The 15,168-nt window shown below is 36.3% G+C and overlaps 1 protein-coding gene across 1 annotated transcript in view; it reads right to left on the bottom strand.

Moving 5' to 3' along the window:
- Positions 1-247: 247 nt before the first annotated feature.
- Positions 248-15,168, bottom strand: part of nyap2a (neuronal tyrosine-phosphorylated phosphoinositide-3-kinase adaptor 2a) — a 48,392-nt gene continuing 33,471 nt past the window's right edge. The window contains exons 4-6 of the mRNA XM_088914189.1: positions 9,248-9,451; positions 8,619-8,722; positions 248-494 (exon numbers count right to left, since the gene is read on the bottom strand). Of these exons, the coding sequence (XP_088770315.1) occupies positions 267-494; positions 8,619-8,722; positions 9,248-9,451 (536 nt within the window). The 3' untranslated portion in view covers positions 248-266. The remainder of the gene's footprint in view (positions 495-8,618; positions 8,723-9,247; positions 9,452-15,168) is intronic.

Below are 15,168 nucleotides of genomic sequence, written 5' to 3'. Positions count from 1 at the left end.
TCTAATTAAGACTAAGCTGATTTAATATTAAGATATTATTTAGATAGAAAAATAAGCAATATAAACAGTAATAAGAAAACATGATAATCTGAACCCTCAGATATACATTTGCTACATTTGGACAAGTCCAGCTGTCTTCCATGTGGCCTCAGCAGACAATCCAGGAGTAGTTGGTTAGTCTTGGTTATGACTCTGTCACCCTTTTCACATCACTGCGCAGGCTAAGCCATGTCAAGAGGAGGGGACTGTTCCTCTCTGGGGCCTTGTCAAATGGCCGTGTCCCAGAACACAGTGGTTTGTGTGGAGTAAGGAGGAGGGCTGTCTTTCTTTGTCCCGTTGTTCTTCCTCCAGCTTGGCAGAATGGGCATGCTGTCCTGCTTGCACAGCCCCTTATCTGTTTTCTGTCTGGCTTTGATCTCCTTGCAGAGACAACGCTTCTTCTCAATCATGTCCATCATGGTGTTGTCGCCATAAACCCATTGCATTTGTGTTACCTAGTAGGGAAAAAGTTTGTAGAATCACCAAAGCACAAAAAAAATGCTGAAGACTGTGAATGAGCACAAAGAGTCACGCTGCTCCAGCAGTCCACACTAACCTACAATTTATATTCAAATTCTGGGTGTGAACAGGAGTGTGAAGTCAGGGATCTTTGTGTGACTGATGCAGCTTTGCTCTGTCCCTATTGAGAATCGATCACAGGCTCAGAGCCCCATACTGTAGCTCCACTGCCCAGACAGTAGCGAGCTCTGCTGCGTTTGAGACTTCTACAAAATCTAAGCTTCAAGAGGCTGCAATCACTTCTTTAATATGGTCACAGTCACTCAGCCCATTACATTTGGAAAGGCTTAGATCATAATATCATAGACATCTGGAAGACTGGAAGAATGGTTCGCTGGTTACAATTTTTACTTTGGTTAAACTAAAATACTTCATACAGTCAATTCACCAAATTCCACAAAGAATACAAGTTATCTGTAGATTTTGTAAAATGACTGGAGAATTTTATTTGATATCTTGAGCAGAATAGTCACATGGATCACTCTAAAAGGCTGTGCTGATAAATGTAGTGATCTATGAGAAACAAACGACTAGTTTTAGTTGAATATATTATTATATTCAGAATCTATAAGTTAGAAAGTTAGAAAAAATCTATAAGTTAGTTATATGTTAATAGTCAGGTGGCACAAAACAATTCACAGTATTGGAACAAGTAATAGGTTTAAATCCATGCTGAAAAGAGAAGAAAGCAAACACAATGTTTCTACTGTGGAGCCTTCTTTGGGTGCCACACGAGTATCCAGGAGCATGCTGATGCAGCTACCCACCTGAACTAATTCACAGTATTTATGATTAAATGTATTTAGAAACCCTGTGCCCATTCTATTTATTGTGATAAACAATTTCATGAACTGAAAATGACTTTTTTAAATTAGGCTATACCAAATACATTATTTGTTCTTAGAAACACATTTTAAGATATATATATATATCAGCAGTTCATCAAAGCACAGGCAGGCTAAGTTATTTTGCCTCGGGGCAATGCTCATTTTTATGCTGGTTAAACTCAAGAGGTTTGCAGTCAACAAATCCTGTAGAACAGAGGAAAACTATAGTACAATGATCTTGTGAGATAGAGCTTTGTGTTTTTAATTCTCAGATGCAGCCTACTGGTAAATTTAGCTTCCTTAGACATTAGCCAGATTTATTTTTTTGTTAAATTAGCTGAATTATTTGTTTCCATTTCGCATGGTAATGCACACAGCTAGGATTTTAGTTTTGTGACATATTTGTTTAGTAATGCATATAGCAACTGAACTGCACCGAATCTTAATGTTTCTTGTGCAGCTACTCATCACAAAAATCTTCTGGGAGTAGACATACATTTACAGCTTCAATTCCTCTGTATCAGATGATGGTGGTTATATTCAACAATCTTATATTATGTTGAGCGCAGCTGCTGCAGCATTGCCTATATCCTATTGTCATTCAGCATAATGTTTAAATTCCAGAGATGGGAAATTGTTAACAATGGGGAATGGAATGAAGTATTGGAAATACAATAATTTTACTTGTAATACTTTGGGGTTGCACAATGTGTGGTAATATTTTATTTGCTAAATATGAAGAAGGGATACATTAGATGTGTATGTGGAATGTACTTGTGTTTGTGTATATTTATAGTATATATTTCTTTTAATGTTCTTTAAACAAGATGTTTAAACAAGAACTCTTTACATTGAAATGGGTTTCAAAATGTTCAAACCTTTTAAAAGGAAAATAAAATGAGAAAGGCCTTCTGCCATCAAAAAACCTCCCTTTCACAACATGAACCTTGGCTAGCGTAGCCTGGTTTACTGTCAATCAAATGTTTTAAAAAACCACCCCATCTGTCTTAAAAAGAACATTTGTTACATGTGGTACCCACCAGATCAATAGTTTTCTTTAGTGATTCACTTCAAAGAGAGGGGATATTGTGTCAAAGAAAGACCAATGACGATTGACTGATTTGTATGCTTCCAGAAGTGCAAATGATTATTTTTTGTTTTACATAAAAGGCTCTTTCTCTTTTTCTCTTTCTAGCTTTTCTTTCTAAAGTAAAATGTGACTGTAACCTTGGGAATTAGAAACGGAAGGTTGGATGCTCATATAAGCCTAGATAAAGTATCAGCTGGAACTAGAGATAGCACTTAATAAAGGTCAAGAGTTGGTCAGAAGGAGGTCAAAGTTCATTCCACTGAATTGCACCGATAATCATATCAATTAAACTACTGCAGATGTCACTGGAAATGCATGAGACTTATCTGTATTTTGATCTGTTCCTTAAAAACCTGTCATCTGTGTAGGCTTAAAAAACCCTTCTTCTGAAGAACATTTCTTAGTTGCATTATTTAGATTTTAAAAATGTAGGTTATGAGGATAAAAAAACTTAAATTATATTATTGGTATTATAATGTTATTGTTAAAAGCTGTTGTGAGAAGATATGAAGTAGTACTTTACCTTCACAGATCTTAATTTCTACTAATACCCAACTACCTAATTTTCATTGAGGTAATTCTAGTGCTATTGTAAATCAGACCCTCCAGAAACTATGCCATAAGCATCAAAACTTCCACATACTGTAGATTCTGCACCTGCATAATAGCTGTAACAATACACTTGCCACACAATTGTTAAGAATCTTTTTATTTGATTCTGGTCTCTGTTTGGCAATTTGTTTTGTTGGCATAAATATTTTTTTCTGTTAAAATAGAGGTCATCAAATATGCTAAAATGGTACGAGTATTTCACGTAAAATTATCTGTAGCTATGTAGAATAAAGATGATAGCCTATCTTTTTTCTGAATTTCATTTTATACTATATCTTTAAATAGGTCAGCTCCACCTATCTACTATACTGTATAATGTATAACTACAAAGGGTACAGTATATTATGAACTGAAATGAAACACTGCGAATATGGGACTGAAAAGCTTTTGTGTTTAGTATAGGGTTTACTCCAGTGACCTTACATGACACATCATCTACATTCCACAACTACAACAGTTAGGGAAACATCTGCTTAAAATGCCCATAAAATACCATACTCTTCTCAAATGTTTCCTGTCACCTCACACCTCACTCCTTAACACACATAGACCTTTAACATGACGCCTGAGCATTGGCGGCAGAGATAGCTTTGACATATTTGGTTCATGTAAGCTCAGGCAGTCCTGTGCATTGGAACAGGAAGCCAGTTTTAACCACTCTTGAAGTTGCCTTCCTTTCCCACAAGGGAGTTGTGTAGAGTTAGTTATATTTGCAGGGAGAAAAAAAGATAGAGATAGTAAATGACCAGACACACAAGAGATAGAGTGAAAAAAAACTTTTTGATCCTTTGCTACAATAACAGAGAAAGAGCTACAAAGGCTCAATATGAAAGAGAGTCATGATTCAGTGCCAGAGGGGATATACTGTATTCATGTTGTACTGTCCTGCAGAGAACAGTGTAATATACCATCTTTAAATACAGTTTGTTGTGTTCACTACGGACTTATGAACCAGTAAAAGAGTGTAAGACTACATGGCCATTAAAACATAAAGCTGCTCATTTTGAAGTGTGAAACATATTCTAAGCTTTTTAGAATTACACATACATTGTATTCTGCACATTATTGGCATTGCTCTTTTCCAACCAAAACTTTTCCATGAAAAATTAACTTAGTAGTTTTCCATACCATAGCGATGGCTTAGAAATGTTTTCTTGGAAAATGGTTAATAGAGAAAAAGACACCACAAAATCACAAGTCTTATTAGGGAGATTTAAATTTCCTGAATAGCAGACATTCGAATAGTACCAACAAATTGGTGGTTCCTCTCTTGTTTTGGAGGGGTTTTTCCTTTTGGGAGAATTTCTGGAGCCCACAGTTTCAACCATAAATACAGTATGTTCTGCATCAGCATATTAAATCAGTAGACATCTAAAAATCCTACATTCGAATATGGGTACACATTGGTGGATAAAAATTCACGCACTGCTGGAATTAGAATATGAGCTCCACCAAGCAGTAGTATTTTTCAAGATGTTTTACTTTCAAGTTGTTTTACCTTTTCATTAAATGGAACATAAGCTTTTTACAAGTTTGCAGTAGCTGTTTTTGATTTGGGGGAAACGACATAAAAATCATATTGGCATTTTAATAAAAGATAAAAAGTAAAAAAGTAACTACACTATTTATTAACATAGAAATTGATTAAGTATAAACTTTGAGCTTTCTGCTCAATAAAGCCCTGAAGCACTGTACTATTAAACTTTAATTGTTTATACTATTTAATACTCCATTTAATCCGCCCTATTGCCTTTTTTAATTCATCTCTACTGCCATTTGATTCCTATGCCACATTCTGTAGATCACATTTGATTGTTAAAGAATATGAATGTGTAGCTTGCTGATGCCTTGTCTCCAAGTGACACCAGTCTTGTGACACCATGCACAGAAACAAACCTGTCTCCCACAATGCAGGATAAATCAGTGTGATCTCTGCCTTGAGATTAATAAAGACAATAAATAAGAATGTTAATAATACATCATAAAAGTAAACTGTTATAATTATTGTTTTTTTCAGTCTGAAGTTCTCCGTTTTTACTGTATGTGTTTTGTACAGCACCAGAATGAAATGGTTGTTTCTGAGGGCTGGGGCTAAGATATTGTCCTGAAAGTAACATTGTGGTTAAGTTTAGTATCTAAAGATTTATGATACTTACTTTGTCATCAGCGGATTCCCCTTGGATAAATACAAGAAACCTTTGACAACCATAAAAGTTGAAAACAACTGGCTCATCTGGGAATTTGGGACATGCAGATACTTTTGAGTATAGTTTAGTATAAATTGTATAGTTTGAAGTTAAAGAGTTTGTCATTTAATCTGGGCTGTGTTTTAGAGGCACAGTTAGTTTTCATTTGCTAATAATCAAACAGGTTTTAAACACATGTGGTAAGGAATTGTTTTCTAATAATAATATTCCTAATAAGGCTCCTCTGTTTTTTATGGTTGTATCTGTTGTTGTAGGAAGTGATTTCTGAATCTTTTTGTTTTTCCATTTTCGTAAACACTATTACAGCAATGTTCCATACTGTTTGTCTAAGGAACAATCTCTTTTTAATGTGTGCTTCTTTTGTACTTTCAATGGGAATTGTGCCAGGATTGTTGTTTAGCAAGCATTCATAAAATAAAACCTAATTAATAGGCACAGACAAAAAAAGAACATTGTGAGTACAGTTCTTCCAAGCACAATTAAATTACATTTACCAATAACATGATGAATGTTCTCACTGAGATGTCAGAGATTCTAACAATTGACTGTGCTTGGACCAGGGAAGACTATGGCTAGCTCTCAAAAATGGATTGAAAGAGGAGGAATCCTGAAATGAAAAGCCATTGGCTGTCTCAAAGTGAACAGAATCATAGCCAGAAGAGAAACTTGCTTTGCCGTGTTTGTAATGTATCTGCTTAATACAGTGCTGTCTATTTCAGTAAAGCTGACTTTCCTGTCAAACACAACTACTGTTTGCTTATAACTATATATTTATAAGAATAACTGAGAACCTCAACCTGGAGACATCTATAATTAAATAGTTAAAAGGAGTTTCTACAATGCATTAAAATCCAGTAAATATGGACTTTAAAACGGATCTGTTAAGATGTTCTTGAAGGTGCTCTTACATTTTAGGTTCCAATGTGAATGTTGTCATCATCAATATTTTATGTCATATCAGACCCCTTAAGAAACCTTTACTAGCCATTACTTGTTTGTTTGGATCATAAAGATCCAGCTCTAGTTAATGAAGCTAGTCATGCATATGTGAATGAGCTGCTGTATGAATTCTCTTTTCACAGCAAGTTTGAACCAAATTGTCAAATCTGGGAGAAGACTCCCCTCTAGTGGTGAATCCATGTACTTTTCAAAAGACATATTGGAGCAGACGTCAAACCCCTTTATGATCCATTGTAGCCCAATCTTTCCTTGTAGAAGAATGAAGAAACCTTTAGGAAGATTGTCAAATGCCACCGCCAACGACAAAGAAACACATTCTTTCTTTCTGAAATGCTCAATTTCAGATTTCTCTTTCTTCGAGAGTTAACCAAATATGTTCTATGTAGCGACAGAAAATTCTAAAAGTACTGTAGTTTGTGCATGATAAAGTTCAAAACACCAAAAATGGATGATTTCTACTATCAATGAACATCATATTGATGTTTGTTCATTAGTCCCCTGTTTTGAAAATCTGTATGAAATGTTTGATATAAAGAAATATCCTGTAGATGCCGTACACTGGATGCAGATACTATTAAGTGTATATTAAGTGGGGTGAATTCAAGTAGCCTTTTGAACATTGAATAATTATGTACTGCATATATTCTCTATAGTGATCAATGAAAAGTAAATGCATTTGTGTTTTTCTTGATTGAGTATGGGATTACTAACTTTGTTTCAGGGTGTGTTCAGGAATAACACTCATTTGTCTTTGTAGTTAAATTGTTGGTTGGCCCCAGAGCAAGACTGTTGTAACACATTTAAACAACAATACCATAACTGAACTGAAAACACAGACACCAGACACAGACAAGAACGACATCACCAGGAAAGGGTAAAAACATCATGGTTTGAACAAAGTTTTATTTTCGGCTTTTGTAAGTAAACTGTTTTTATTGTGAACAGTTACAGTTTAAAAGAAATGGTATTTGCATCATTTAAGTGAAAAATACTGTTAGGTGTTTTTCTTTTTGTTCAGACTATTTAATAGTCAAGGCCAAAGTGTCCTTTCACTGTGTATGATGGGGTGAAGAATAATGCAATATTCTCTAGTTTAGAGATGTGAAAATTACAGAATGTTGGCCATGTTTGTGACACCATACAGAAAGTCACAGCTTAGTACAACCATGCGCCAACTGGCTCAAATAACTGGGCTGATTATATAAGCATAATGTCTATGTTTACAACGTAATGTACAGTTTACACTTTGAAAGATATATACACATCAAGAAAAGAGGAAAGAATGTGCAGGTACATAAATATTTCAGGACGTAATAGAGAAAAAGTGATTTGCTCACTAATAAATTAGATAAAGGAGCAAATTAATGTTTTCATGTATATTTAAAGCAAGTCTTTTCATTTTTATATTCACAAGCCCTCACCCAGAAAATGAAAGGTTTAGAAGGATATTGAACTTTCTCTGAAAATGATGAAACAGAATATAGGATCTGATTAAAAAAAGTGTACATTTGGGTATGGTGAACACAGGGCTTTTGGGTTAAACTGAAAGACATCCCTTAAATTGAAAGATGATAATTTATTAATGTATACATTTTCTGTGCCTTTGCCAAGATGGAAATAGGTGAAACTATTCCTGCTGACGACCAGCAGTGAACAGCTTCACAGTGTTTTGGCTTTGTTCAAAAGCTTCATTCATTTCTGTTTAAGTTTTACAGCTGATCAGTAGTATGTAATATTACATTGTAAAATATTACATAATACACAGGCATTAAGCACTTATTTTCATCTCGGCAAACTGGTAATGTTAAATATTCACATTAACGTCTTCCAATCTAAGGGCATCTTTACAATCCTGTCCCATCTCAATGTGTCCCAGTGAACAAGGAGTCGCATGGTCACAATGCATTTATAGGCATTTCTTGCGTGCCCGATGTTTATTGTTTTGTTGACAAGGCATGACTCCGTGAAGCACACTGTCTTGTCCGTTACGGCATTGTTTTTAGACGTGCTGCCCCCTGTTGGCACATTTGATAACCATGATGTTTTGTTATGTCATCAACTGCTTTTCGTTCCCTTTGTAGAGGGAACTTTCTCTGTATCCTTACTTAACCCTTTTTTTCCCAAAAGGTTTTGTTTGTCAAATGTTACACAATGGGGAAGATACTGATAAAAAAAAAAACAGGCAAAGTGCAATTGAAAAACAACAAAAAAGGATTGCCGTACAGAGACAGACTTACAGATCAGGACACACAAAGAAAATAACAGAGTACGCGGACCTCACTGGGACAGATGGCAGACAAACAAGTGAAAGACACTGGCATGTTTCACCACACAAGTTCATTCATGACTGTCTAACGATGGTACCTGGCTCTGTTGCACTTCTCCACCTTGCCTAAGAGGGGTGACAGAGGCAGGAGGTACCCCTGACGTGGATGCAGACCGACCTAGCTTGCATACAGCTTTCGATTCTGTAAGAAGAAGCACAGGTTTAGCGGAACCAGCATCACGGCAGCACCAATTTAATCATCGTGAAATTGAGGTACTTTAAATAATGATAAGAAGAGCCATTAAATAATTTCTAATTACTTTAACAAACACTTCTTTTACTTCTAAGTATTGGTGAAATCCGCTGCATAATATTAATAAATCCTCTAACTTACTACAAGCAATTCAAAATACACTACAGCTTTCGTTTCTGATATAATGACATTGGAGTTAGGTGGGGGATGTTATCTCTGACAGCATTCTGCTGCAACCTTTTGAAAGAGACAGGATGTTGAGTACAGACTAAATTCCTCAGTTTCACATGAATTTCATTTGGGACTTCTAAAAACTTCAAGTTGGTAACAGTGTATTGGTAAGACTGAAGACATTTCGGGTCACATCGCAACAGATTCTAGGTAATTGTATGGACTTGCCTGGGCATGTCTTTAAGGTGGATTACAATAAGTGTTTTTCACTTAAGTGTTTTCCTAGACCTCAGGGGTCCTTACCTGAGACGCCACTCCCCAGCATCAGAGTCGGGCTGACAGATGTGCGCCCCAGTCTGTTGGGCTGTGCTGCTGCTGACTGACCGGACACACCGTCCCACTCATGAGCCTTCGGTTGCTCTTTAGGGGCGGGCTGGTGACCCCCTCTTTCCTTGCTCTCATGTCTGAGAAGAGGCTCAGTGCTGTGGCTTCTGCTTTTAGCTTCACCTGCAAGAAGCACAACATTAGCATGTTCCCTTCCTGTTTCGTTTTTCCAATCCAAACTATTTCACATTAAAAACAACAATACTATATTAATTAAACAGATTCATGTTCAAAGCAATTTTTTGTCTTAAAAAACAACGTGATAGCTTTTTTTATTAACATTCAAATGTTATAACAAACCATTAACAATTAGATAAGGCAAATCCCCAGCATTGCCACTAGGTGCTACCCTTGAGCCTACACTGCCAGGCTCTTTTGCAGGGCTGTACTGTATTGTACTCTACACTCTTACTCACTGACGTGTGTGGGAGTGATAGATGTATTACTTACAGTTTACTTTTTACTTTTTTCAAAACAGTTTACAGTTTACTTTTTTTCAAAATGAATGTTAGGCATTTTGCACCCCCAAAAAGTAACAGAGTCCTTAAGATTAAAGCTTAACATGAGTGGTATCGTGGTTGGTGTTCCTCTGACTCACAGCTCTCATATCCCAGGTTCAGTTCTGGACTTCTGTGTTGATTTTGCATGTTCTCCCAGCATTCATATGGGTTTTCACATGGTTCTTTAGTTTTTTTCTAATCTTTCCCAGTACATACTAGTGAGCTTGAATGGTTTCTCTCCCTTGCCCCTGTGTGTACATGTGTGCCCTGCAATGGACTGATGTCCAATCCAGGCTATCTGCAGTCAGACTCCAGTTGTAGTGGCCCTTAGTAGTGGAATGAGGAACTTTCTGATAATGGATGGTTAATGTTACACAATTTACATTGTATCTGTATACAGCCTAGATCACCATGTTAAAAAATTAATATTGCTACAATTGCTATTGCTAGGAAAGCATACAGTATGAACCAAAGAGACTATGAGGGGCATTTTTACAAGAGTCTGAAATCCTAAAGGGATAAATTCCACCTTGAGCTGTACTTCAGGACCAGCACAGTGAAATAAATAATAAAGCTGTTAATAAAGGTATTTAACATTATATTAGTACACTTATAGCTATGTTTTGTGTAATGATATTGACAAGTTTACAGTAAGTTTATTTAAAAGAAGCCTTGTGCATAATGTGCACATCCTCATAACCACCTTTTCATAAACTTCTGTTTTCTTCTAAAACATGGGACCACAGAGAGAGATCGTTTATGACTGCGAAAAGGAAGGACATGTTTATTTAAAGGTTTGTACTAAAGCACATAAGAAAGGCTGCAAGTGGGCTGTCAGCCCTCCTTGTTTGTTTATTAGTTTAATAGCTAAATTGATCTGCGTCTTAATGCTGCTGTCACTAGACAGAGCCCAGAGAGTGGAGATCTGAACCACCTGGCTGGTATGCCTGTTGCAGACACCCACCATGGTTAGTGTAAATAAGTATTTCTCATTCTCTATCTTCAATGTTTTTTAGTTGTCCAGTTACAGGTCATGCATTTTTATTTCAACACAGTACGTGAAACAGTCTCTTTCCCCTGGTTTGGTCTCATCTATATTTGTATATTGCTTCTCTTTGGCTGTAACATTTTTAAGGCTATAATATCCTGTTTGTGATCAGGTCACCAAAACTAAATGTAATGTTTTAAAAGAGGGCTTACAAGTGCATTATAAATCTAAAGCTTATTTTCCCTGTTTCACTCTTCCTTCTATATACCCAAGCATTCTGTTTGCTTTTTATCGAGTCTCACTTTTGATGAGGACATATACTAATAATATACACAGACACTCAAAGACAGTCCATGCACAGCTTCCTACACCTCCAGATCACCCAAGCCATGTACGTAGTGTGTGTTTCTGCTTCCTTTGTGGATCTATTCAGACTTATCCATCCATTTTCTAACTACTCCTTCCTATTTAGGGTCGTGGGGGAGCCAGAGCCTATCCCAGCAAGCACTGGGTGCAAGCCAGGATACACCCTTAACAGGACACCAGTCCATCACAGGGCACACACAGACACAAACACAAACATGTACACACTTGCACCAGGGCCAGTTTTTTCAGAAGTCAATTAACTCATTCAAGTTGGACTGTGGGAGGAAACCATAGCACCCAGAGGAAAGCCATACAAACACAAGGAGAACATACAAACTCCACACAGACAGCACTCCAGGTCCCACATTGAGCCCAAAGCCCCAGCACTGCAAGGCGGCAATGCTAACCACTCAGCCACCATGCCACCCTATTCATGATATCAATATTAGATTTCAATTGCCAAGCTCCCATTTGTAATTCCCTTACTACTGTTTCCATGTTTTCCACTCTGTCTATTTTTTCATCACCTGCAAATTTAGATGAGAACCTGAATCAATGATACACACCAGGAAAAGCAATGGGCCTAAAACAGGTCCAGAAGGGTGCGCCAGTCCTTCCACTTGTCCTAACAGAGGTGCTGTCCCTTAAGATGCAATGTGCTACTTCCTGTTTGCTAAGCAAGTCTCAACCCATGTGTACACATTACCTTGCATTCCTAAAGCTTTTAACTTCAGATTTCAGAAGTTATCACGTTTACTATTTATTATCTTCTATTATTATTTTAACAATTCTGCTTGTATTGGAACACATTTTTGTGTCCTAAGCAATTCTAAAATCTCTTTTCTGCTCCTTTTTTTCTTAGAATCTGGTTGGAAGGAGGATCCAATTGCACAGTAATGTTGTTAATATCCTGAGATCCTTCGAGAAACACCTGAATGGGATCTTGGGATCAAGAAGCTACCAGCCACCAAATGAGGACGATGGACCAATTAACATACACTATTCTCTTTTGAAACATTTTTTATGTTCTGGTGTAACCACTGAGTTTTGAGATTTCCATAGCTATGGGGAAAGAGTACAACACAATAGCTAAGCCCAGTGGAAAAAATGTAACACAATACTGTGTAGTTGTAAGTGGAGACCTGTGTCAGTGTGCAGGCCGCAAGAAACAATTAGAGGTTAATTCCACTTTAAGGGGTAGAAAGAAATAAATTAGAAATACTGTGTTATTTGTAGGTTTTAAAAAAGTAAATTAACATCTCTAGTATACTTAAAAGCCCTTCTTCATCTAACTGGTTCAGTCTCAATGAATGTCTGAGTCCATTAGAATTGGAAACATCAAGGTCAATCTCAACATGAAGCAAACAGGCTGACACTGAGCATTGAAATGGAAATTTGGCAAGATGCCACAGGCAATAAACACCTTATCTTAAAGGAAAGGTATTCCTTAAATCTCTAGCTGGGAAGACAACCTGACAACATTTTATTGTATTAAACTGTTTAAAAAACATTTCGCTTGATGGCAAGGTATTCTGTCATTGATTTAATTCTGCCAGTACTTCACTAAAGTACTCTACTCTAAAGAAAATAAATAAATGCACTGGAAACTCTTAGCACCACTTAAGTGTGAGGAAAAAAAGCACAAAAACCATCTCATTTATTATACATTCACATCAGTAGTGTTCCCTCTTAATGGAGGGTTAATTACTTTTCTTAATTAAGTGATTTTAAATCATTGAGAAACTATTAATAAAAAGACACTTTTGCTACCATTCTTGTTGAGATCTAATTGCTCCAGGAAACACACAGAAATCATGTTGCAGAGGCTTATCTGGTTTGGAAGACTTTCATAATAGAATTCCAATTGGTGCTTTTACAGTACCTTGCCTTTGCACATTTAGTTGAAATAAAGATTAAATGTTTGGGAGTATTCACATTTTTGTGGCTGCACTATCACTTAAAAGTTTATAGTATACCGTAGATATCAATGACTTTATGATATCTAAATATCACACTGTTTAACTGCATATCCCATAGAAAGTATCTATGCATGGTTTATTATGACCAAATTACACTGAGCATGAGCCCATGTATCATAGACTGCTACGTTGCTAGGCTTTTTTAAATTGCTCTTAGTATTTAACACTTGGGCTACATTAAAAATTGTATTCATTACGTCTTTATGGGATTGATAGGCATTAAGTCAATTGGTTTGCTAACTACCACATGCTTTTCAATTATTTTTTGCAGTCAAATATATCAGTCATAATAACCTTTCAGCTTCATGCGTAACCAATCATGTTCATGAAGAATCCATGTGCTGCCACTTAAAAGACAATATCTAATCCATTCTAAGCACTCTGGCATTTAAAAATGGACAACTAATTGTACTCTTCCTATATCATCTCGAGGTTAGTTTTGTTTTAAATGTCTCAAGCAGGAAAAGCATTCTGCTGAATCTGGCTTTTTTTCCCTTGGTCAGCAGGTTGCTTCTTTAAAAAGAGCCAGATTTTTTTCAAATTAAACAGCCTTTGCATCTTGAATATCACAGCTTCGGTTATTTAGTTTTGCTTTGAGTTCTAAAAATAATGAGTGAATGAAGATTGATTCCAGATCTATATAACTGTCAGGACAGGGAATCATATTTTACTCAGCATCCTGCAAGAGGCTTACCACCTGTGGTTGAAGAAAGGAGATGTTTCAAAAATAAAAAACAACTGGTTCTCCTTCAGATGTTACAAATGAGATAACCTGATAATGATGGTTAACACAAAAGATAAACTGAGCCTTTAAAAATTTAAAAGTCCTCAAGGTATACCATGACATATACAAGCTGTGTTTGGTGTAGCTGAGTATACTTTTTTAATGTTTCATTTTTAATTGTTATTATTGGTATTTGCTTTGGTGAACATACAGATTCCCTGATAATGCACGCTTTTGTAATAATCTTAAGGGTAATAAAATAACCTTTTGAATTCTGTTTACCTTGCCCTCAATTTAATTAAAATGCTTTTATATCATTAATGAAAGACAACAGAACACAATCCAGTTGTATCTATTCTAAATGACAGTGATTTATCAGGAGAATAATAGCACTAGACAAATTATAAATAAGCTGCTAGCATCCCTGAAGATACACTGCACGCTTATACTGCTGATTGTTTTGCATTTACTGTGCAGTGTTGTATAGTCTTATGTTTCATTTTCTAATGTTTTGTGGCAAGACCACCGATCACTAAGGTTGTGCATTATAAATAGGTCAAGCATACTACCCAGATCTCTCGGGTCCTATGCTCTTTAATCTGTAGGTGAAAGCAGTATGCTTTTTATTGCAGATGAAAGTGTGCACAAGGTGCTGTATCCAGGCCAATCAAAGAGCACAGCCAGAGATACCCAGACGTACAAGAGCCAAGACACCCAATCAGAAAGACACGCCAAGGAGAAGCAAAACCTTATTGGTCAGGATCAGGAATCCGCCTAACAACACTACTGCTGAAACAGAAATCTATTTTGCTGTAAAAAGGCATTCAGTAGTACCAGAGGAACATTAGCCAGTTCACCAATACATTATAAAGTACATTGCAAGAGCACAAAACACTATTCAGATAATTGCTTTTTTAAAAAGGTAAGCCACCTCCCTTTTTGTCATTGTCACAAGCGCATGGTTACTAATGTTTTAGTTTTAATATCAGTGTCTGCTGTGGAGATTTGTGTATGGTTAGGTTTGTACAAGAAGACTGTCGAATTGTAGACTAGGTAAGATGTACAGCAAGATCATAACAAGAAACAAAAGATAAGCCCTAGGATAGACTTGTTTTTCCGTTGTAGGGCCTCATCAAATAATTATTTGTGTAATATTTATATGTTCTCAAAACCAGTTAAGGACTCAGAACTAACACATTTATTATTTGTTACATCATTTATAGGGAGATTGAGGTTTTTTTTTGTGTTTGATAAAGCTACTTAAAACCGCGATCCATATCAAA

The sequence above is a fragment of the Atractosteus spatula genome, chromosome 4 (assembly GCF_055471065.1).
Source record: "Atractosteus spatula isolate fAtrSpa1 chromosome 4, fAtrSpa1.hap1, whole genome shotgun sequence".
Taxonomy (NCBI): Eukaryota; Metazoa; Chordata; class Actinopteri; order Semionotiformes; family Lepisosteidae; genus Atractosteus; species Atractosteus spatula.
The sequence above is the reverse complement of the archived record's forward strand: the minus strand, read 5'-3'. Positions and strand labels throughout refer to the sequence as shown.